General features: G+C 39.3%; 2 protein-coding genes across 2 annotated transcripts in view; one reads left to right on the forward strand and one right to left on the reverse strand.

Annotated features, from left to right (window-relative positions):
* The window catches only part of LOC309392637 (uncharacterized protein), a gene marked incomplete at its 5' end in the record, with an annotated part of 61,797 nt that extends 59,678 nt beyond the window's left edge, over nucleotides 1-2,119 (forward strand). Inside the window, 2 exons of the mRNA XM_081954067.1 lie at nucleotides 370-537; nucleotides 1,995-2,119. Of these exons, the coding sequence (XP_081810193.1) occupies nucleotides 370-537; nucleotides 1,995-2,058 (232 nt within the window). The 3' untranslated portion in view covers nucleotides 2,059-2,119. The remainder of the gene's footprint in view (nucleotides 1-369; nucleotides 538-1,994) is intronic.
* Nucleotides 2,120-8,391: 6,272 nt separating this feature from the next.
* SPMIP5 (sperm microtubule inner protein 5) lies at nucleotides 8,392-25,899 on the reverse strand. Its single transcript, XM_081956313.1, has 6 exons — nucleotides 25,533-25,899; nucleotides 24,170-24,238; nucleotides 17,323-17,544; nucleotides 12,586-12,772; nucleotides 11,695-11,783; nucleotides 8,392-9,579 (listed from the first exon to the last, which is right to left on the reverse strand). The coding sequence occupies exons 2-6, from the start codon at nucleotides 24,225-24,227 to the stop codon at nucleotides 9,419-9,421; spliced, it is 717 nt and encodes a 238-aa protein (XP_081812439.1). The 5' UTR covers nucleotides 24,228-24,238; nucleotides 25,533-25,899; the 3' UTR covers nucleotides 8,392-9,418.
* Between the last annotated feature and the right edge of the window lie 124 nt (nucleotides 25,900-26,023).

Consider the following 26,023-nt stretch of genomic DNA (forward strand, 5'->3'; position numbering starts at 1 on the left):
ATGCAAATCTATATACTACTAAATAAACTTTTGAGTCCTGTATTTTTTCAGATGTTCTTCTCTCAGATGTACTAAATTTTACACAAGCCATTTAGCCCATCATCGTTTTGGTAAACTTCATAGAAACTATAAACACAGTAGACTGGTCAACTAAGAAACAGTTTTGGTTAGAGTGAATATTTCATACAAAGTGTAGCTATTTTTTAATGTTGGAGTTATGCTAAAACCAAAAATAAGTTACATTAAAAAAATAGGGCAATGATATCATTGAATCCAGGTGCAGACTGGAAAAAAAATGGATGCATGTATGTATAAATATAAAAAAGTAATGAAATTACTTTATCTGTTTTATGTTGTTTTGTTTTTAAGCGGGAGGCTCAGACCTGGTGAGATTCATACCAACCAAATAGATGTAGAACTTAAGGTTGGAACCATCACTAAGGTTAAATTTCTTTGGAACAACATTTACATAAACCCAACTTTGCCCCGACTAGGAGCATCAAAGATTACGGTGCAAGATGGAGAAACTGGGAATGTGTATGTATACCCTCACTAGTTCAAGAACAAGTAATAAAAGAAACATACTTACTATTTTCAAATTAAACTTACAAAAGTATTTATATCCTACAGGTACATATGTGGGCCTTACAGTTTTACATAATAGCTTGTATGTTTGTATACAGTACATACCAAATTATTCTAAAGCTAGTTTAGTGGGACAAACATGGCTGTAACTCTCAGCTATCATGAACACTAATTTACACTGGTTTAAAAAGAAGATTCTGCCAAATCATTCAGAGGAGGGTAGTCAGTGACTATTAGGTTTGATTATTGCACAACTCCTATATTATAAGCAGCATATTATAAATAGCTGATTCTATGCAAGAACTCAAAAAAAGAAGTCACAAATGCATCTCTTTGACCATAGAGCTGAAGAGAATGCTAAAGTAGATTGGCCCTTAGCCAGATTCAGAGTATTTCTTATCATCTTACAAAAAGCTGTACGCATCTGGATAGAGATGCACAGATGTGTTATCTAGCTCAATCAAGTTCTTGTGAAATTCCTTCTGTTTGTCAAGGAAAAGTTGGATGCCCAGCAGGTTCAAGTGGAATGGAGAGTTCACAATTTCTAGGAGCAGGGCTCAGCTGTTTGACTCCACACTCCCTCACTGTTCATTGCTTATGTTCTCACTGCCCCCAGTTTCACCCATTGGCTAGCTGTACCAACTTGTTTTTCTACAGCCATCATGCCTACTGGCATATATATGATTTGGGAATGAGGCTCATCTCACTGGAGAATGAGAGTCTAACATTCTGGGATAAGGAAGAAGAGGAGGAACCAGGACAGAATTGGTTATTGCCATTGGACTCAGCTTTTGCCTAATTTAGATACTGAAATGAATGGTCCTTTCTCACTGTGTTTCCCAGAGCTAATTTCCTTTACACTGAATTAGACAAAGTTGCATTTAAAGGAGACCCGCTGAAAACCATGGGGAAAAAGTCTATATTTGGTCTTGTTGATCAGAATCCTAACATAGCTGATCTTGATAAAGGTTCTTTTGTTGAATTGTGTGAATCGGGAGCATTGGGTGTGTGAGAAGATTGTAACAGAACCTGTGACAGAGTTTGATGAGAGATCAGCAAAAGAGCAGGCATAACAGTCCCTCTTCATTAAAATCCATCTTAAGCACAGATAGATACAGAGTTGTAGCCACAAATATCTTCTTTGAATATTGAAAATGGGCAATCTTTCTTATTCTTACTTACTTTTCTTTCTTTTATAATTTTGTACTAAGTACAAAAATTATAAAAACAAATATACAAAACTAATCGTATACCAATTTACTGTATACCATATAAAATACCTCAAAGGTGATTTTGAATTAATTATATTTCTTGAGAGTTGGTGATACAAAGTTTTTAAAGTTCATGCTAATGCAAGAGTGATATCAAAGCATATACATTAATGCCTGCTTTTTATTTTAACTTTCCAGATTCCATTTCTGCGGCAGTGAAACTGTGAGGGAAGAGGTGCTGCAAACACTTACACCATGCTGATCTTGAAATGTGGAAAGCATTTGTGCAAATCTTAATAAAAAATAACATTTCAAGCACCTTATATATTCTTATCCCCAAGTGACTTTAATTTTAAAGATATAAGAGCTCTTTTCTTTCACTGCCCTCGCTCCCATTATGCCAAAGGATAGAGTTTCTGTCGCTCTAGTAAGAAAATGACAAAAACCTTGGGGGCATTGGTGCTTCTAAGTCGAGTTAGAGCTTATCCAGATATTTTGTCAGCATATGGGACTGGGCCAAATTATTGTATTGCATTAAGCAAAGACAAAAGACTCTCTAAGTCCTGGGTGAAAGTGAAATGAACCTGCAATTGCACCTTTGCGTAATAGTGGTGAAAGAAGAGCATCCATCACTGTATCTAAAGGGTGAAAGGAAAGTAATAGCTAAGGGGTTCAAGGTAGGCCACATCTTAATCTTATTTCTAAAATAAGGTCCTCAGGCTTAGTGCTCACTCTGTGCACCCAGACCGAAGACAAATTGCATGATAAAAAGTATGTGATATGTACTTAGCATGTTATGTTTTTCTTCTTCCATGTGGACTTAAACATTTCTTGACTGTATGAGAAAATATATATATATATAAACAGCAATGCTAATCTCAGACCATTGTCTTATTTGGAAAAGTTATTCTTACTGGATATTTGGATAGAAATTGCACATGAATCTATATTGATGTAGTTCCACCTCTTCTCACAACTCACCACAGCCAATTCACCCTAGGCAATTCACCACATGAAATTTGCCATGGTTAACTCACCACAGCCAACTCAAGATGGCCAACTTATTGGGAATATAATTGACAGCAAGATGCAGCACACTTAAAGAGAACAACTACTATAAACTTAAACAGCAGATTGCAATGGACTTGGTAAAATGGGAAACTCTATATTTATCAATAATAGGGAGAATATCTACAATTAAAATGAATAAATTACCCAGGATTCTATATTTGTTCCAGACAATTCCAGCTAGACTAGGTAAAGCCTACTTTGACGACCTAAACAAAATAGTTTTGTTAGTAGTTTAGTTTAGGCAGGGAAAGAAAGCAAAAATAAAATTAAAATTATTACAAGATGCTAGAACAAGAAGATGATTTGGCCTACCGAACTGGGAGTTATACCATCAGGCAACAAGCTTGATGTGGTTTAAAAGTGGATAAAATTAAGAAATTCCAGATTATTGACTGCAGAAAGACATGATTTGTTGTTGGGATGGCATGGTACAAGGGAACTAAAACGCAGGGGTATTTTGGAAGATGTTACATACGTGAGGCTGTGTTATTAAACTGGGAAAAGATTAAAAGAAAACATTATCTAAAAATTCCAGTCTGGTTATCAACTATTGAGGTATTTTCATATCCAATAACATACAAAAAGGAACAAACAGATATGGTGAAATATTGAATGCAAAGGGTGAACTTAAATCTATGCAAGAATTGGAACAGCAAGATATAAAGATGAATTGGTTTTCATATGTGCAAATACATTCTAGATATGATAAAGATCTTAAAATGGAAGATTTCCATGATAAAATGACTTAGATACAATTTTGACAGGTACTGATGAAAAGGTGATTAAAAAACTATATGGATATTTATTAGAGGTTAAATTAGAAGAAGAACAAGTTAAAGAATCTATGATTGCTTGGGGGAAAAATTTTGGACATGGGATTGATTTAGAGAACTGGTAGAAATTGTGGTCTCAAAATTATGAAATGACAATGTCAACAGCGTATAAAGAAAATTTGTATAAGATGTTTTACAGGTGGCATCTATCCCTGACGAGAATAGCAAGAATGTTCAAGAATAAATCAGAAAAGTGTTGGAAATGTCATCAATACCAGATTCATATTACCATATATGGTGGACTTGCATAGAAGCTAAAAGATATTGGACTAAAATCCATACTTGGATTTTAGAAAAAAAATGATACAAAAACATATTGACTTTAAACCAGAGATCTTTTTGTTGGGAATCATACCGGAAATATATAATACAGAACTGAAATACTTGATTGTAAATGTGTTAACAGCAGCTAGAATTGTATTTGCTAGAAACTGGAAGAATGAGAAAACACCAATGCAGGAGGAAATTATTCCTAAAATAATGGAATGTGCTGAAATGAGTAAATTGACATTTTAAACAATTTTATGGGATATGGATTCTATTTTATCAGTGGTTAGATAAAAATCATGGAAATGAAAATTATTGAAGAATGTCACTAATACTATAATAATAGAACGATTTAGAATAAGACATAAAAATACTTTATTACTGGATATATTGAAGATGATGCAATGAATTACTATAATATAAATGAACCCATACTCAGCATATCTCATTTAAGATGAAGAAATAATAGTGAGTCAAACAAATGCAGTATTATAATAGTGATGTATATAAATATATTTGACTGAAAATATGTGATTCTATATAAAATGTAAGTGATGACCAACTTACCACAGGACAACTCACCCTGCAGAACAATTCAACAATTCAATTTAATTATTTAAAATGATTAAACAAATATTTGAATTTTTGTCATTCCCATTTGATTTTGTCCCTCCTTTGGCATCATTTCTTTAATGATTATATTCCACCATTTCTTCAATAATAGTGTAACTCTTGTTTTGAGACAAATTGTCCCATGGCAAGTTGTCCTGCATTGAGTTGGATGTGGCGAGGGGGCCGTGGTGAGTTGGCCATGGCAAATTGTCCCATTGCACTGCTAACTTGAATGCATACCTTCCTAATCTTGGCCTTCAATTTCCAAACAGTCTTTGGAGGTTGGTAATGGAATCAAGCAGAATTTTTTTAAAAGATAATGTTCTGTTCTAGAAGGATTTCAAACTGGAAGAGGTAAGCAACCTCTTGCTTGCTCCATTCTTACAACTGCTTTGTATGACTACTCGCCATGTCAGTGCATTCATAGTTAACAATGGGTTTCCATCAAACACCCTCTTTTAATAATGAAGTGAAGCACCAATCACTTTGTTGGGTAGTGTTTAAGCAAACTACATTTCACAGCTATCCCATCAAATGCAAAGTTAAATGAACACCAAATTATTGTCCATTTTCCTGGCTTTCAGTGCTAATGGACATATTTTTGTGACCTTTTTCAATGCTTACAGTTTTAAAATAGTAGCAACAAAGAGAACTGCTGTTTGAAATGCAAGTGGTTGTAAACCATATATTATTTGTAAATACAGCATATTCTGAAATCATTCATTTCAGTGTCTCAGTAAGGCCTAATTGGTATATATTTTGGTTGACATATATTGTTCTCTTGTAAAGGTGTCAAATTCCTCAATAACAAAAGGACTGCAGTTTGTGATATATAAATTAGGCTCCTCGCCATATAATCAGGCCTATCAATTAGGATGCTATTTGCAACAAAATATGCTCAAAGTGCATGTAAGATTGATGGGTCTTTTCAGACTTTAACACTGTACTATTCATAGCAAAGTTTGTGATCACCATCGTATCAATTAAGAGACATTTGACTTGTGGAACTGACGTAGCCTGTTCAATAGTTTGGCAGCAAAATTCAGCTTTTGCTATCAACATTTGAAAACACCCTGACACTTCTATAATGAAACACAGTGCTGGGGCAGTTTAGACCAAAATCTGTAATGCATCTCCTTGGTGTAGGGCTATATTCTCTGGGGTTTAATATCCCAGGAATAGCAAAGGGGAATAAAAAAAGAAAAGAAAACCTTCTATTAACAAAGGACTTTTCCACCTCTCTATTGCTAGGCAGAATCATATCAAACAAGTTATTAATTTTGACAATATGATCTAAAAGTAAACTTTCTATCACCTTTAAAACAAGAAAACACTGAAGCTGTTTTGGTCCCTCAAAGCAAGCTGGAAATGGTTATAAGCTTTTTCCTTCCATCACACACAAAATGAAGGTGGCAGGACATTTATTGTAGCTTTTAGTTTCCCATTTGTTTTAAGTATCCAATGACAAACAGAATATCTACCACAATTAGAACAACTACAGGTAGTCCTCGACTTATGACAAGGACAAGAGCCCAACATTTCAAGTGAATTTTGCTGAATTTTACAATCCTTCTTACCACCAGTTGTTAAATAAATCGCTGTTTTTAAGTAACACAGCTGTTAAGTGAACCTGGCTTCCCCATTGATTTTGCTTGTCAGAGGTGATCACATGACCCAAGGACATTGCAACCATCATGAGTCAGTTACCAAGCGCGTGAATTTTGATCACATGACCATGTGGATGCTGAATGGTGTGATTGTGTGAAAAAAAGATCATAAGTCACTTTTTCAATGCTATTGCAACTTTGAATGGCCACCAAAAGAACTGTTATAACTCAAGGACTACCTGTAATTCTGCTTTAATATTAGTTTGTTCCCAAGCTCTTAGTTGAAACCATAAATTATGGTTAAGAGCATTGTTTGTTCAATGGCTGGGGAAACATAGTCAAAACCCCTATTTCTAAGCCATTTATATGTGCATCCAAATATGGCACAAGTACTTTTGTGAGCCTGTTTTTTTTTATCTCTATTCTTTTTGCATTTATTTTCCCTTGTTGAACATTTGAGTTGTAATAATATCTTACAATAATGAAATGTTGATATACACTTTCCTCAATACTATATTATCAGTTTCCAGATGAGAGATCCTGATTGGACCATTTCTTTTATGTAGAAAATGGTGGTCAAGGAGTAAGTGAAAATTACAGGCTGAAATTAAAGGTAGCCCTCAACTTACCAGAGTTTGTTTAGTAACTGTTCAAAGTTATGGCACTTTTTTAAAAAGTGACTTATGACTGTTTTTCAGTTATGACCTTTCCAGCATCCCCATAATCATGTGATCAAAATTCAGATGCTTGGCAACTGGTTCATATTTATGACCATTGCTGCGTCCTAAGGCCATGCGATCACCTTTTGCGACCTTCTGACAAGCAAAGTCTATGGCAGAGGTATCCAAACTTGGGAAGCTTAAGACTTGTGGACTTCAACTCCCAGAATTCCCCAGCATGGCTGGCTGGGGAATTCTGGGAGTTGAAGTCCACAAGTCTTAAGCTTCCCAAGTTTGGACATCCCTGGTCTATGGGGAAGCCAGATTCACTTAACAACCAGGTTACTAACCTATCAACTGCGGCCATTCACTTGACAACTGAAGACAAGAAAGGTCATAAAATGGGGCACAATTTACTTTAATGAACAGAAATTTTGGTCTCATTTGTGGTCATAAGTCGAGACCTACCTGTAGCCTTCTCAGCTTGGCAGCAATTTCTTTGGGAGTTTTTTTTTTTTAAATTTGCAGAATGCAATTCCAAACTTCTCACTTGAAGAACCGCATGTAATCTGGTATTTCAACCCATCTGAACCACTCAGCAGGGTTTCTCTCACAGACAAACACCTTTTCCTGAGGTAGACAGACTGAAGTAGTCCCAGTGTGGGTCTTACCTGTGCTTCAAAGCTTCAAAGGAGCTCTACACGTCTACTGAGAAGGGATTTGAAGGGTGCATTTGTAATGCAAAACACTGTTAATAATTATAGTTTGCAGTATAGCAGATGCCATCTAATCTACCTCCCTTTTCTGACGGCAGACCATACAAATTATAGGCTGAGGAGGAAAATTTAAGTGTAAAGGTTAACAGTTTAACTGAAATATTCAGAAACTGAAATGCTCGACAAGGTACCATGCAATCAAATGCAAAGGGGGGAAAAAAAACCCTTCCAGAGTGTAATTAAGTTAGGCACTTATTTATTATTATGCTAACATCTCTTCACAAAACTTTTAACAGTTTTTCCTCACCCCTGGTGCTCTCCAAGCAAGTTAAATACATTTCCCTCTCATTTCCAAATCAAAACAATCACTCTACTTGGGGATCACTGGCATTTGGAATGACTTCGGTCAACCTGAAGGCACAAGGTTGGAGAACATTACTTTATCACCCCTTTACTAGAAGGGGAAGTCTACTGCTAAGAATTCTGGGAATTTGGGTGCACATATGGAGGGTGCTTGGATTGCAGAAGCTGGTTAATTGGAGATTGGCAGGGACTGACTGACAAGCAGTTTTATTATATTATCCCTTTTAAGTGAAGTTGGGGAAAACAGAGACCTAGATTTATTTATTTTTTTGCGTGCACAAAACAAGCTTTCAGCCTGGTCTTTATACCTATCTGAAATGCATCAGCATGCACTTTGCATGTATTTCCCATGTTATCTCTAAGTATGGTTGGTGAACATCGCAGTGTTAAAAATCAAAGGAGTGTCTAAGTCTGAAATCTGCTGACCATTATCTAGAAGGAATGCTGGCAGAAATTATAGGGTCAACTTTAGAATAGTAATTATCTAGATAATTTTAATATGTACATAAATATTTCATATATTGCAGTTTAAACAAACAGTGTGACATAATTATTTGATTTCTATCAACACAGAAAAGTATTTTCAAATGGAAAAATATTATATAAACTGCTCAAATATTAGTTATTAAAAAATAGCCCCTGCTCAATATTTATACTTTAAAAGCAAACACCCAATAAGTGCTTTGTCGATGACAAAATTAAACAACAGGATAATAAACTATTTCTTTAAATATTTTTTTTTCTCAAAATGCAGCAACACTGGAACAATCATCTATGTCGGTAACTTCACCAAGGTATATTTTTTGTTAAGCATAAATAAATATAAATACAATTATGGAGAACTTTTAAGAGCAAAATCAGTCCCACTGAAATGTCTGGTAAACAATGAATGAACAAACATCTCTCATCTTCTGCTTTAAACTCACAATTGTTCTCTTTTAAAGCAGATTGAAATTTCATTGTATGTGAAAATAACTTTCTTTTCTCTTGGTTTCCAGTGATGGCTGCCACCAGAAAGACTGGGACAAAAACTGGGTCAATTATTTTTAAAACAATTCTCAATATTTTACTCTTTAATTCAAAACTTCAACTAATCTATTTGGAAGTGGTGGCTATCTCATCTTTGCAGAACATCATCTCAATGTTTGAAATTTCTTTGGATTCTGTACTTGTTGACACCTTATCGTTTTTATGCTTCCTTAAACCCAAAGACAGCTGCATTTTCTCCAGATATCCTCAAAGCCTCTTCTTCATCGAAGATGCCCCTGAAATCATTCATTTCCTCCAACTGATGTAAGTGACTTCTCAGTCTACAGTATATGTCATGTTATGGCTCTCTTGGCAGAGTAACTCTTTTACAAACAGATAAGAAATATGACATATTTTTAAATACTTGTACACTTCCACATGATTGGTCAAAGAGAGAAAGTTTTTAAGTAGCCCCATTCCAGACATTAAATTTCATTTTAATTGTCTAATGGTACAGTTCAAATATTATGCAATTATAGTTTCCTTGTGTTCTTTGATCTGCTCTTGACCTTTTTCCATTTTTCGTTTCTTATTAAGATAAGTTCCATAGTTCACTTCTGTGTGCTTGCATACAGAGCAACTTCTGCATATATTTCCAAATGTTCTTCCGAGACCAGAGCGTTCATCTGCAAAACACACATATTTTGTTTAATATATTTTGCAACATATGGTCTTTACTTTTCTTCTTCTCTAGGGTGGACACACTTGGTTGGCAATTAACACATTAACCGTTACAACAAAAAGAAGGCAGTTATTACATGCATCATGTTTTATAGCCATGTTTCTAGACCTCAGGGCCTTTAAGATGGGTGAACTTCAGCATAATTGATGGTAAATACTGTTGTGGTAATGAAGTCCACACACTTTAAAAGTCTAAGATTAAGAAGCATTTCTGTATAGGAACTCCTTCATAAAAGTTTGGATTCTGTTTCAAATATATATTTTGGGACCAAAAGACTTAAAAGTACTGCACAGGCTTAGATTTTAGCTTTTCTAAAAGGACTGCATCTTCATGCTAAAAGAAGGAAAGACATTCAAGTGGATGCAAACCTTCTTATCACAATTCCACAATACTGTAGTTTGAAAAACAGATTTGCTGAAATATTAAAATAAGATTGTTGTCTGTGCAGGTAACAACAATAGCCAAGTAAATTATTGAAGCCTGGGAAACTGGCTCTTTGTCAGTCAGCAGGAGTGCTGATTTACCATCAGCTTATTAATACTTAGGAGCCCAGGGCTTGGCAGTGAAGACTAATAGTGAAGACTAATAGACTAATGGGTGTCAAACTCAAGGTCTGTGGGGTGCTTAGATCTGGCTTGCAAGGCCGCCCTGGATACACTGAAGAACTGGCCAGGAGTGCCTCTGCCAGTGAAAATGGAGCTCCGTTTTCAGCTGAGACAGCCTCCTGCAACCCTCTGTCAGTAAAAACAGAGCTCAGGAGGGCCGCTGAGCTCCATTTTCGCTGGCAGAGCTCTTGGCCACCATAGGCATCCCTGACATGAGTAACATCGAGCTGGCTATGCCCACCTTGGCCATACCCATCCAGACCCCTGAGCTCAAACATAACTCTGATGTGGCCCTCAATGAAATCGAGTTTGACACCCCTGCAATAGACAATTATGGACGTGAAAGGAGCCCCAATCAGGCATCCAGGGACAATGGTGATGTCACAGACCTTTTAACCCGGAAGCACCTTATGGGCTTCCGACACGAACATGAGCAACCAATTTGGCATCTGACTGGACAAATTAAATTATCAGTTTGGAGTCTTCCTGATATTAAATGCCCCTTCACTTATATCTCCACAAGCTCAGCTAACAGCCACAGGGGGAATGGAAACTGTTTATCTTTAGGGAAGACTGAAGAACAGAATCCAAATCCAAAATGCTAATGTTGAAAAGCTTGATCCCTCCATATTGCTATGGGAGGGAGACATTTTCATTATGCTTTTCTTTGGTATCAGCTGCAGCATTCTAAACTCTGTATGGGTGTCTATGCTGCCAGATGAATTTCATAATCAATTTTGTTACTTATGAAATCTGAAGCTATAAAACAAATGTATTTCTTGCAGAAACAGTTCTAATTTTATCATTCAAGTCAGCTAGTATAGATTTTTTCCAATATATTCAGCCACTTATTTATCCACTGGCAGAAATATTTCATCTGCTATTGTATACTCATCTTGAGGAGTTAGAATATTGTCGCTTATTGTCATTGTTCTGCTTTAAGTTGAGAACAGTTGAATGTTAAGCATTCAGGTTACAAATTTAAATCAACTCCTTTAACAAATTTGTGGTACAGCTCATAGACTGGGATGGACAACTATGACCCCTTTTTGACCTGTGGACTTCCAACTCTGGGATCTGGGAATTCTGGGTATTGAAGTTCACAAGTCATGAGGGGCCATAGCTGCCCATCCCTATTGTAGACTGATGTATATATTAGCTTTTTCTGCTGCATGCTGTCAGTTATTCACCTCTATTTTCCAGCTCTAATGTATACTTCTTGAAGCATAACATCCCTCACCCACAACTCTGCCTTTGCTGGCATTCCTGAAGGCCAAAAGTGCTTTGGCACAGGGAGGGAGACTCATGCCTGTAACTTCTTCAACCAAGGGATCTTTCCCAGATATTCTCCTGCAGGTGCAGGAGAGGCATCCATGTAGTCTTACAAAAGGCTGCAGTTACTTCAAGGAAATAGTAACTTTCATGGTTTCAAAGAATAAAACCTGAACCCTTACGTGGGATATGGCCAGTGTACTTAGGCATCATTCCTTCAGGCCTATAGAATCTCTGGTGCCGTGAATCTTTGGTTTCAGACACTTCTTTCCTAAAATAAAAAAGAATAGAATATATATCAATACTGTAGTAGCTTTGCAATAGATAGACAGACAGACAGATCTCTCCCTCCCCCCTCTCTCTCCACCCTGTTGGGTCTTCTCCTATTTTTTCCTAATAGTATTCTTCTCATGATAATTACTCTATTGTTTAAAAACAAAGATCCAAATTCATGGCAGACTATCCCTTTAATCCTAGAGTTTTTAACAGTTACCTGGCAGAAATAATCATCCATGCAGAGACAAAATAGCTTTCCTCCTATTGAATTTCTTGTCTTAATAATAAATAATGACAAACACTTGTTTGGCTAGGCTTGGTGGACAGAAATATTTGGCTTTCTTACTATTGCAGCCGAGACTGAGAGACAGGATACTCTACATTGATTCCATTTGTTTGTTTGAGTCAGCTTTCTTGTGACCACCTGGACAGGTTCTTGAAAGTTTTCCTAGCAACATTTTTGGAAATAGTTGCCATTGCTTACCAAGAGAGAATGACTGGCCCAGAATCGTCTATCTGGGTTAATGCCAAATGTATAAATGGGGCTCATAGTCTCCCAGTTTCTAGCCCGGTGCCCTAACCACTACACCACTATTATGATAATAATAGAGAATTACAAAAGACCAATCCATAGTCCGAATTTAGTCCATTTGTGGCTTTAAAGCTTCATTATTTATGCAATGTATATATTTATTAACATTATATTTCCAAACTTGATTCCTGATCCATTAACAAATACTATTCTGTCAAGGCAGAGCAGCAATGGACACCACTTAAACATCTCAAAGTGAACATACGTGGAATCTTTCCCAACAGCAACTTCTTTGTCTCTATCCATCGAGTTTTTAAAATCTCGGTAGCAGTTTTCTGCCATCACATGATAGCGTACTCCATGACCAAATTCTGTGACCCTGGATCTAGGCACAAAGCCACCCCAGCCGGGCATGGGTGGTTCAAGGAGGGTTCTTTTGGTCTCCACAGGCCCTGCAAAATGATCAAAAGAAGTATTATTGAAAAGCTAAGGGAGACTGGCATGGATCCCAAATGGTGGGTGGGTGGGTAGGAGATGAAAACTAGGTCTGACAGTAACCATAGTTGAAATACAGAAAGAAACTGATCCAAGTTTTGGTTTATTCCCTAGCATTTCAGCAAATCTTCCCTTAAATAGCTTGCTAATTGTCTACCATAGAGCAGCGGAGGTTCATCCTTTGCCCCCAACATCTACCCCAGTGGTTTACAAGGCTCAAATGTTTTCCAGACTGAGATGAAAAGCAGCAGATTAAAAATCACATAAAGATAAAAGGTAAAAATTTCTTTTGCACATATGTGCTAGTCATTCCTGATTTTAGGGGGCAATGCTCATCTCCGTTTCAAAGCCAAAGAGCCAGCGCTGTCCGAAGATGTCTCCATATGGCCGGCATGACTAAACGCCGAAGTCGTATGGAACACAGTTACCTTCCCATCAAAGGTGGTTCCTATTTTTCTACTCGCATTTTTACATGCTTTCGAACTGCTATGTTGGCAGAAGGTGGGACAAGTAACGGGAGCTGGGACAAGTTACGCGGCACTAGGGATTCGAACCGCCGACCTTTCTGATTGACAAGCTCAGCGTCTTAGCCACTGAACCACCGTGTCCCTCATGATCACTTACTAGATACCAAAGGAAAGAATAAGTTTTGAAGGAATTCTAAGCTTTGCCTAACCTAAAATAATTCTTTAGAACAATCTTCCCAGTGCTCCAGTTTTCTGATCTCAAAGTCCCAGGATTTTCAGCAAAGAATATCTTTTTGCATTGTCACCTGCAGGACCATCTCCTCTGAATTGAATCTCCCTGTGCTCCTCGGGCCAGGGAAGAAGTCTGTGAATTCTCTTCCCCCAAAATTCTAAAGACACACAAGCCCAACAGTATTACATCTCCTGCAATCTCAAATAGTATTCTCCATAGGGCCAGGTTGATCCCTTTCTCCTGTCATTCTGGAAAGCCATTAATGGTTTATCAATGTAAGCTGTCTAGCTTTGTTACAAGTGGCTGGCACCCAACTTGCTATAAGGAAACATATATTGGGTGGGGAAATTTATGGAGGTGTATACATATTTGAACATTGCTAACATGGGGAAGACTGGGGTAAAGAGTTAGGAAGATGATCTTGACAGAAATATGCAGGAATTGTTACCTAGGGAAAAGGGGATGGAATTTTATTAAGATAACATCCAGAATTGGCTCAGGCAGAGAGCTCCTGAATTCACTGGAGTATAAGAAAGAGGAAAAGATATAGCATTATCATATGGAAGATTCCGTAACTATAGCCAAGAAAACTAGTGTTACTCTTCTTATGTAGTTGATTTTCTGGTCTGACCTACCTAGTGGAACTAACATCTGCTAGACAATATTTAATCTCTTAGAACAATCTACAAACTAAGGATGCCTACTGACCACAGCGTACACTGACTGATATTCTGATAACAGGAAATTTAGTAAACCTGATAGTAATGAAATACTCTGAACAGAGAAACTCACCTTCAAATTATGCCCCCTTTATAAAAATCAAATAATATAAATAGTAGCAATGTAGCAATAGCATTTAGACTTAGACTTATATACCTCTTCACTATGCTTTACAGCACTCTCGAAGCAGTTTACAGAGTCAACATATTGCCCCCAACAATCTGAGTCCTCACTTTACCAACCTCCAAAGGATGGAAGGCTGAGCCAACCACAAGTCAGTCAGGATCAAACTACCAAATTGCAGTCAGCCGGCAGTCAGCAGAAGTAGCCTGCAATACTTCAGTCTAACTACTGCACCACCATGGCTCATATACCTTTTCTAGTTCTCCAGCTGAGCTTTTTAGAGGACATGAAGCAAGTTCACATAGAATCACGAGAGAAGCCAATACATGTGGCTCCCTATCTGAAATAGCATTGTTATTAGAGCTCTTTGTCATACTTTATGTTTCCAGTCTTGCACATAATTTAAAGAGGGAAAAGAAAACACAAAAGGACTTGACCTGGGAGAAATACTCCTCATACCTCTCTCCCAATGAGAAAATTGTTGTTATACTATTCATCACTACAATTCATAGCCCATCCAGTGGTTCAGTTGTGGGTAAAGCCAAGAGGTCCCTTCAGTAGAGCAATAAAAAAAACCTACAGAATTTGGCATCTGTCATAATAAAACATTGACCTTTGCCATTCAGCCTTATGCTTCAATATTTTGGAAAAATAAAATGAACAAAGAGCACTCTTTTTGTCACTATTTTTTTGTAGTAAAAAAACTCTTTCCTATTTAAGCCTCCAGAATGCAAATGTCTAGTTGGAATGAACAAAGAAGGAAAAGCCAAGAGCTCAAATGTGATTCCCACCCCCCACCCCCCAATGCTCTCCCAGAAACAAAACTGAGTTTGGGAAATATGAGTACTTTGGGGAAGACAATCAATGCTATTAAATACTGAGAAAATGCCAATCAGATACAGAGTAGATGATATCAGAGGCAGTTAGCAATGTTCAGCTTCCTTTAAGGCAAAGGGCACTTCCATTGGGAGACAATTCACAGGGCTTTTCCTTCCTGATTCTTCACAAACCATTATAAAGCTAACCTTCAATCATTGTAATTTCAAGTGGTCTTAAAATGTGGGGAATAGGCAGCGAATGTGGTTACTTTCTTAGTTCAAAACAAGACTCAAACAATGTTCTGCCTCCCATTCTCATATTACAAATTGTAAGGAAACAAAAATAATCCATTGGAGTTGGGTGGGTAATATATTCAAATGAATATATTCAAATACATTAATAACATGATGCCTCCTCCACGTAATTTTTTTCAAAAAAAAAAGCCAAGTGCCTGCCCATCACAGTTTCAGTACGTATTGTATGCATGTGTCTATTTTTGAGATGTGATCACACTTCCAAGTGTGATGGAAGAAGTCGTCTTGCAATGAAACCATCATTTCTTCTCCTTCTACTAAAAACTTCTGCTAGTGGCAATTCTAGAAGAATAACATGAAAGCATTTGGCCCCTACACTCTTTTTACAATAACTCTAATCCAGCTCATGCATAGTCTCTGTGTCTGTGTAGCCACAACTCAGAGAGAGAATTAAGACCTTGTATTCTGTTAAAACTACTCATCTAAGCATAGAAAAACATCATTTCAGATACATTGCTACAGAGGCTGTCAAACTGTAGCTAAGACTGAGTTTGCTTATAACATTGGCTGTCTTACTTTGCTAGCAGTGTTAGGCTGAACATAAATGCTTGTGTGTGTCTAAGAATTCAGATGTAGTGAAGTAAGAACAAAGCTAATAAAACGGGCCATCCCAAACCTAACATTGCAAAAAGGACAAAAAAGGTGTGAATTCAGTCTGTGAAACACGTAATGTCATGAAGACAAATAGATCAAGAACTGATTCAGTCATGTAAAGAGCAACTTTGCGGGGGCTTTGAACAAAATCCCTAAACCAAGACACTTGCAATAAAAAGTGTATTAAAAACATTATACCCTAAAATTAGATTCTATATTTTATTTTTTATCTTTGATAATGTTTATGACTAATCAATTAATAAACTATTGATTAAGATCACAATTCACATAATATCTATGCTAAGGTTACTTGTAAGGCTGGTTTAAAAATATTCTTTTTTACAATCTTTTTGTTCCAATATATCTTCATTCTGTGAACTGCAGCTCATCTAAATATCTGACTTCCTATTGTTTATCCTTTATTGCAAAGTCAAGATTACTTTATACATTCCTAGTGCAAGAAACATTCCATTTGGCAAGGTTATGCTTCTCAAAATTTAGACTGTCTTATAAGTCTAGGTTCATTTCCACTCTTGAAGACTCTAGGTGTCCGATCATAAAATACAACTGAACCAAATATGCCCAGAGAATGCATAATCTGTATTGCATAATCTGTATTCTAGAGCAGTGTTTCCCAACCTTGGCAACTTGAAGATGTCCGGACTTCAACTCCCAGAATTCCCCAGCCAGCATTGCTGGCTGGGGAATTCTGGGAATTGAAGTCTGGACATCTTCAAGTTGCCAAGGTTGGGAAACACTGTTCTAGAGAAATACTCAAATACTATGAAAGTTCATACTGCTTTTCAATTTTTTTAGCTTTTTTCACCAAGCTGCATCTTAAAAATAGGCTAAGGCTTCATCTCCTGTCAAGAGACAATAACTCTAATATCACTGAGTCCAGGTTTCATTCCTATTTAAATATTGTTTTGGTCCAAACTTATTATGCATAACTTACTGTTTACTGTTGCTTGCTTGAATTGTATCACATCTTAAATATTCAATACTGCTAGATCTGCTTGAAAATCTAAACACAAGCTATGCTAGAAGTTTTTCAGAGAGAAGTCCTTTCACAAAGACTCCCAACAGTCTTTGTCCCATTTCTACAACAACCAAATAATTTGGATTCTGCTGTACTCAACAATAAAAACAACAACTAAAGATGCAATTATTTGTCAATAATGATAGAATACAATGGCATTTAAATAAATTCAAATTATTATAAATTATGCATACTGTACCCAGCACATTGGGATGATGTTTGTAATTATAGTCATCAAGTACATTTAATATTTCTTCGTTGGTAGTAATAGGTGGTAGCTGTGGTGCAATGGCTGCTGTATTCCTTAGTTCAGCTTCCTGGTAATTATTTCTATCTGTAACATCGCGAAAGGTTTTAACACACCACACAGAATCATTTCCATAGCTAGTTCCAACACGATAAAATCTGAGAGGAATGTATCCTAGAAAAAGTAAAGAAATGTATTTAGACGCCATTCAGAAATCTTCAAAATAGGATAGTCTAGACTTTTCATGTTTATATATCTAGGACAGGATCTCCGAACCTGGCAATTTTTAAGACTTGTGAACTTCAAGTCCCAGAATTCCTCAGATAGCATATCAGAGCTGGGAAACAATGATCTTCTCATCCAACACTTTAAAGCAAAAATCTTGTACTATTGCTTCCCTAGCCGACCAATGGCCATCCATCTTGTTTAAGGAGTTTGTACCTTTGGAACCAGCTACTTCATTATAACCCTATTAGTTAAGTATATTGTCCATCATAAAAAGTTTTATTACCTGCATACACAACAGGTTTGCCAGATAGATTATTTGTTGGGTTATAAAACAGAAAGTTTAGCTCTGGGGCTATATCTTCAAAAATTATATTATTTTGCCATCTCTTGCCAGGAGATTATATTCATAACATTTGAGCATTATATTTCTCCCATCCATACCCATAATATAAATTATTAATCCTAGCACAAGGAAAGTTTGGTGCATGCCACTGAGTATTCAAATGTTGAATATAAATGTTACAGGACCGGTGGTGGGTTCCTATCGATTCGGCCCGGTTTGGTCAAACCGGTAGTGATATGGCAGCCTGGGTCACTAGAACCGGCAGGCCTGCCACACCCCTGAACAGGTTCCCTCATCTCTTATGCTGTCGCTGGCATGCTTCTGTCCATGAACAGAAACGTTTACAGTCAACTGTGCATGCGCAGCAGCGCACACGCAAAACACCCTCTCAGCGATCCGGTAGTAAACCGGTTAGGAACCCGCCACTGTACAGGACCTCAACTTAGTACCAAGATGGATTGGCAACAGGAAGCCCTTAAAATGGAGCTAGAGAAAGGAAAGGAAGATGGGTTTCTTTATATTTGCTCTCACCAGAGATATGAAAATGAAAAAGTTAAACATTGAAACTTCATATGAAACTGTCAATAAAGAAAGAGGGCAAAGAAGAATGTGATATTGATGGTATGCCCAGAAGGTACATTCCAGAATAGTGTTTCCCAACTAAATTAGCTCCAGAAATAGTAACACTCCTCTACAATAATTGCAGGTTGGGGTGATTATGAATCCTGGGATACAGAGGGTCAATTCATCTGGAAGACATCAATTTAGGCATTGCCATCTTACTATCTAACTAAGGGACACAGTGGCTCAATGGCTAAGATGCTGAGCTTGTTGATCAGAAAGGTCGGCAATTCAGCGGTTCTAATCCCTAGCACGGTGCAACGGAGTGAGCTCCCGTTACTTGTCCCAGCTTCTGCCAACCTAGCAGTTTGAAAGCATTAAAAAATACAAGTAAAAAAGGAAGAGAAGGTAGTAGCGCTCTATGTGTCTTCGGTGTTTAGTCATGCTGGCCACGTGACCATGGAGACATCTTTGGATAGCCCTGGCTCTTTGGCTTTGAAACGGAGATGAGCACTGCCTCCTAGAGTTGGGGACGACTAGCAAAAATGTGGGAGGGGAACCTTTGCTTTTACCTTACTATGTCTTTACAGAAATTGATTCATCTGCAACCTGAGTATTTAAATAACTGGGTACAGATGGGGGATGGAACCTAGTTATAATCCAGAACATATCCCAATGCAAATTAAAGTGCCAGATTACCAGATTGGCTAGAGTACATAAGACTCCAGTATTTGTATGTGATCTATATTATATGTCAGGGGGGTAAAAGGGGGGGGGGATTTGTTTGTATAAAATTGTTTCAATAAAAAAAAGAGAAATAAAAAAAAGACTCCAGTATTGTAGCTAAATATGACACATCAAAGTAGCAATGAACATTTTCAGTTTGAGAAGTGACAAAAACTCCAGATCTATTCCAATCATTTATGACTGGATCAAGGCTAGCTAACAGCTCTGCCTATCAGTGGACAATGAAATTGGGATCTAATTATATCAGTCCTGTTAGGAATGTAAGCTAACAGTTGGGTTAGCAATATATAAACCAGGATGGTAGTACTGTTTCTTTAAGTACTGCTGTAATATGATTGATTGCTGTTACCTCAAGAGCCATAAGAGGGAGCCATAATGACTGTTAGCTCTCTGTTTGTTAGATCGGTGGATGTATCGTGAGTTACTGTGAGTTACTGTGAGTTACTGTGTTTTTGCTACTGTTAGCCTAAACTGATTATTTGATACTGGACTGTGTTCGAAGGATCATTCCTTAACTGAGAACATTGATAACTGACTGACTAAACCGTGTATAACTTGGACTGTAAATTGAACTCTGAATACCTCTATATTTCCACATAGTAAACTACTATATTTTATACTATTCATTGTCCCTGTATGCTGGTTTGTGCGTGTTCTTCCATACCACTTTCATTACGTTTCTTTGCACACTCGCTCTCCTAACGGGGAGCTTACTTACTTAACAAGTCCCATTAGGTATATGATTTTGACCTTATCAGCATAAGAATCAACAAAACTTCTACTTTGTCCACCTTAGCTAGGCTCACACAGCTTAGGTTTAGGTTTAGGTTTATTTGGATTTATATGCCGCCCTTCTCCAAAAGGACTCAGGGCGGCGTACAACATTAAAAACACACATCACAAAAGTTAAAAAAAAAGATTAAACCCATTTCCAAAAAGACCAAACCGATTTTTTAAAAAAAGAAACAATACATTTAAAATAAATTAAAATTAACATTAACATTAACAGGCCAGGCCGGCTTGCTGGAAAAGCCAACTTTTTAGGGCGCGTCGGAAGGACCAGAGGTCAAGGATTATGCGGAGCTCCGGGGGCAGCTCATTCCAGAGGGAAGGCGCTCCCACAGAGAAGGCTCTCCCCCTAGGGGTCACCAGCTGACACTGCTTGGCCGACGGCATCCTGAGGAGGCCAACTCTGTGGGATCGTACTGGATGGTGGGAGGCTACTAGTGGCAGTAGGTGGTCTCACAGGTACCCTGGGCCTAAGCCATGGAGCGCTTTAAAGGTCATAATTAATACCTTGAATCGCACCCGGAAAACAACCGGCAACCAGTGCAGGCCGTCTAAAAGGGGTGTGACATGGGAGCACCTAGGTACCCCCATGACAACCCACGCGGCCACATTCTGGACCAGCTGAAGCCTCCGGGTGCTCTTCAAGGGCAGCCCCATTGCAGTAGTCCAGGCGAGAAAGGACGAGGGCATCCGTGACTGTGCACAGAGCATCCCGATCCAGGAAGGGGCGCAACTGGCGTACCAGGCGAACCTGGTAAAAGGCTCCTCTGGTCACGGCCGTCAGGTGTTCTTCTAAACTAAGCCGCGTATCCAGGAGGACTCCCAGGTTGCGAGCCTTCTCTGAGGGGGCTAAAATTTCTCCCCCTATCGTCAAAGATGGAACAAGATGTACAAATCGGGATGACGGGAACCACAGCCACTCAGTCTTGGAGGGATTGAGCTTGAGTCTGTTCCTCCCCATCCAGATCCGCACAGCCTCCAGGCATCAGGACATCACGTCGAGGGCATCATTTGGGTGGTTTGGGGTAGAGATGAAAAGTTGGGTATCATCAGCATATTGATGATACCGTACCCCAAAACCACGGATGATCTCGCCCAGCGGTTTCATGTATATGTTGAACAGGAGGGGTGAGAGAACCGACCCCCGGGGCACCCCACAAGTGACGCGCCTGGGGGTCGATCTCTGCCCTCCAGTCAACACAAACTGCGACCGATCCGACAGGTAGGAGGAGAACCACTGTAAAACGGTGCCCCCCACTCCCAACTCCCCGAGTCGTCGCAGTAGGATACCATGGTCGATGGTATCGAAAGCCGCTGAGAGGTCTAATAGGACCAGGACAGAGGAACAGCCCCTGTCCCGGGCCCGCCAGAGATCATTGACCAACGCGATCAATGCCGTCTCCATGCTGTACCCGGGCCTGAAACCCGACTGAAACGGATCCAGGTAGACAGCTTCATCCAGGTACTGGGGAAGCTGACGTGCTACCACACTCTCGACAACCTTTGCTACAAAGCGAAGGTTGGAGACCGGACGATAGTTGGCTAAAGAAGCTGGGTCCAGGGAAGGCTTCTTGAGGAGGGGCCTCACCACAGCCTCCTTCAAGGCGGTGGGAAAGAACCCCTCTCTCAATGAAGCGTTGGTAATCGCCTGGAGCCAGCCTCGTGTCACCTCCCGGGAAGCCGAAACTAACCAAGAGGGATACGGGTCCAGCACACAAGTGGCAGCACTGAGTCTCCCCATAATCCTGTCCATGCCTTCGGGGGTCACAGGGTCAAACCCATCCCAGATAGTCTCCTCAAGATTCATCCCCGTCGGCTCGCCCAAATCTACCCAGTCAGAGTCCAAGCCTGTCCGGATCTGAGCGATTTTATCCTGCAGATACTGAACAAATTCTTCAGCCCTACCCTGCAAGGGATCTTCCCCAGTTCCTTGGTTAAGTAACGAGTGGGTCACCCTAAACAGGGCGGCTGGGCGGTTATCTGCGGACGCAATAAGAGCGGAAAAATATTGCCGTTTGGCCGCTTCTATGCCACTAAGTAGGATTTAATATAAATTCTTACTAGTGTTCAATCAGATTTGGACCGGCTGGCCCTCCAGCCACTCTCTAGGCGTCTTTTCCGGCGTTTCATCTCCCGGAGCTCCCCAGTAAACCAGGGAGCCATCCGGGATCGACACCGGGTCAGAGGCTGCAAAGGCACAACACGATCCAAAGCCCCAGCGGCAGCCCTATCCCAGGCTCCCACTAGGGCTTCGGTAGAGTTATGAGCAAGGGATTCAGGAAAAGTCCCAAGCTCCATCAGGAACCTTTCGGGGTCCATCAGGTGCCTGGGGTGGAACCATCTAGTCGGTTCCCCCTCCCTGCGGCAAGGGGTAGCGGTATGGAAGTCAAGCCTGATGAGGAAATGATCAGACCATGACAAGGGTTGAATAGAAATATCCCCTAAATCTAGATCATTCATCCACTGCCCAGAGACAAAAATCAGGTCGAGCGTGTGTCCCCCATTATGGGTGGGGTCTTGAATTAACTGAGTTAGGTCCATAGCTGTCATGGAAGCCATGAACTCCCGAGCTGACTCGGATGTCTTGCCAATGGAGGGCAGATTGAAATCCCCCAGGACCATGAGCCTGGGGAAATCAACCGCCAATCCAGCTAATACATGCAGCAGCTCCGGCAGTGCCGATGAAACATAGCAGGGAGACAGGTATGTAACAAAAAGGCCCACCTGAGCTCCAAGGCCCCACTTCACAAAGAGGGACTCACACCCGCCTATCTGAGGCACAGTGACCTCATGAGGTCACTGTTTAAAAGATGCCGTTATTTTCAAGGAATTTAAAAATGTTAAATAGGTACCCCGAGATTTTGTAAAGGACATCGTTTTCACCACTTTCAACTAGCCAATGCTAACCCTCTATATTCTAATGAGGCTATAACATTTCCCACCTCTATGTTCACTTTTCATTTACCCACTGAGTCCAAAAAGAGTTGCTTTCCCTTGGCTTACATTGATCATTACATTTTGTTTACTGCCTGATTGCTAAAAAAAAACAACAGCAACAGAACAATGGTAAGGAAGCAGATGCTCACAGACAAGTCTTTTGGCACATGAGAAGCTGTCATGCTTGAAAATAAAGTTTAATTCTCTGTATCATTGTTGCTTTCAAAACTGTAGATTGATTATGTTCATAGCCCAGACTCTATGACTCATAACCCATTGGGTCATTGTTTCAGAGAGATTTCCTTACCGGATTCCTCAATGCCTTCAACAATATCAGAATTTCTAATGTACACATAGTCCTCAATTTACAACAGTTCATTTAGTGATTGTTTAAAGTTACAATGGCACTGGAAAAAGTGACTTATGACCCTTTTTCACAGTTATGACCTTTCCAGCATCCCCATGATCTTGTGATCAAAATTCTGACGTTTGGCAATTGGTTTCATAACAATCAGGTTACTAACTTATCAACTGCAATGATTCACTTACCAACTGGAAAGAAAGGTCGTAAAATGGGGCAAAACTCACTGACTTAACAACAGAAATTTGGGGCTCCATTATGGACTAGGACTAGATGTACTGGAACAGTTTTTAAAAATTCAGGGAGATATCCAGAGATATACCTGCCTTGAAAGTATCTCATGTTGAACTGTATAGCACAATCAACCTCAGCAGTTAACCACAGGAAATGTTTTATGACTTTTTGTATTATGTCATAAAATACTTTATCATAATTCTGTCACAAATGTTTTATAACATTTGCCAAATTTCAATTCAAGTCATGGCTCCCAGATTTTGGATACATTCTGTAAGCCATTTTTCTGGTACCTTAGTTGAAAAAGTTTTGCCTTTCAATAGACTCTTTTGCCCGGTTGAAGGCACAAGAATTTTCGTAGTATGTAGATAAAGTGCCATCGGTTAAACATAACATCCTTTCCACAATGTGAGGCTTTCTTTTTAGCTTTCGAATGCTAATAAAAATTATAATCTTGTTTGTTATTGGTACAGCAATATATTAAACAGTCACAAAGCGATCAAGCTGAGAAAGTTGATCATTGGCTTCCTCTTTATCTGGACATTGCAATCCTTGTCAAGTTAGTGGCCAAGAAGTGGCCAAAGGTGTAAATTTTTTACCTGTGTATCCTGGTATCAAAGGATGATATTCATCTACTTGCCGCCGAAATGCTGTCATGCTTTTTCCAGCTACGATGACAGAAAGCAAATGCTCAGTGTGGCATCAATACTTTAATACCACTAAGACTTTAAAAGGCCAGTTTACTTAAAATATATTGACTTCCAGTTTGTCAAACCTCTTCAATGACTTCTGTATTTTAATGTCATGAACACCATCCCCATGGATAGAAGCACCAATTATGAGAAATAAGCCTTCCAAAGCAGATTCAAAACAGTTCAGAAGTACGGCAAATGTCAGGGATAAGAAAACCCTCCCTAGAACCATGGTAACAAGGACCTATTATCCATCCTATAATAGAAGTGTTTGTGCAATTTCTTAAGGACACAGGGACCCTCAAGTCAAGCTCAGTTCCTGTTGACTACATCCATGTTGCTTTTTTTGGCAGCCCAACAGAAGTGATTTGCCTTTTTATAGGACATTTATTTTTCAACTGTCCAGTGAAACCAACAGCCCTGGGATTTCTAGAGAGCTGGATTTATTTATTTTTCTTCATCCAAGCAAACACAGATCCCTTAAGGCTTAAGCTTATAAGAAGAGCAGCCAAGGTTAGCTTAGGAGTCTGTAGAGATTCTCAGTCATCCAGGTCATGGTTGTCCCAAAGCTGCTTTTTCAGGAGGCAACTGGATTTTTGTTTTTGTTTTTGTCTTTTGAAGACATTTCACTGTACTGGAAAAGTTCTTCCATACTGGAAATCTTTTCATTTCCCACTGTCCTGTCAGAGCTGAAGAAGATTCTTGGGTGAGAAGTGAAACGTCTTCAAAAGAAAAAAAAACAAGAAAGTCCAGTTGCTTCACCTTTGGGTGAGCTTAGGAGCTATCCAGAACCAGCCCACAAAACAACAACCCAACTTTCCAAGGTTTGTTCCATCTAATCTGGTAGGCTTTAAATGTGCCAAAGTGGGTTGCAACATAGCTTCTGGTAGTCATATTCTCCTCGAGCTCACCATTTAAAAAGCCAACAAAGCTCTTCAGACCACCTACAACCACCCATCTCTCCCAAGAGAAGTCCGTCAGCTTTCATTGGCTCCTACGGCTTTCCCCTAACTTTCTTAGTGCGGAATATCAGAAGACAGGCACGGTGAGAAAAATAATAATAAAATAAAAATAGTAAGAGGTCCACTCTCCAAGAAGCGCATTTCCCCGCAAAAGCAAATTTGCGAGTCAGAGGGGGGGAAAGCGGGCAGAGAAAGCGAAACAACCAAACGCCTTCGGTTAAGAAGAGTTGTGAGCTGGAAAGAGGTAGTGGGACACACACACACACACACAAACAAACCCGCGAGGAATGAGGAGGGGAAGCGTTTACCACGATAGTATGTATCTCTGCCAACCACACGCTCCTCCACCGAGTCTCTCCCGCCCCTCCTAGAAGAGGTCAATATAGCCGGCCACCATCCCACAGCATTATGACCTCAGCCTGCACGATCTTTACAACCGACGGGAGGGAGACTTCCGGAGTTTAATAATCCTCGGGAAAAGGCAGTGTAGTAGCCGTAATAGCGGGTTGTGAGTAAAGGGATCGGGCAGGGAGAAAGAGAAAGAAACGCGCTTCTTTTCGCTGTTGGTCATCTTTTCAAATTGACCGCTTGTGTTAGGGGGCTCCAACCATCCTGATCCTAAGCAAGGAGGAAAATGAGAATATTGTCTTTCGCAGACGTATTTAGTTGCCCATTTGAATCTGGAGTTTCCCAAAGATTACCCCGGTAAACTAAATTGCCTCCCAGATCTAGATTAAGGCAACGTTTCATTTACAAATTGAAACGGGAAAGATTCGTGGTTTCTTCCCCCCCCCCCCCA

The sequence above is a fragment of the Natrix helvetica genome (genome assembly GCF_964273705.1).
Source record: "Natrix helvetica genome assembly, chromosome: 5".
Classification (NCBI taxonomy): Eukaryota; Metazoa; Chordata; class Lepidosauria; order Squamata; family Natricidae; genus Natrix; species Natrix helvetica.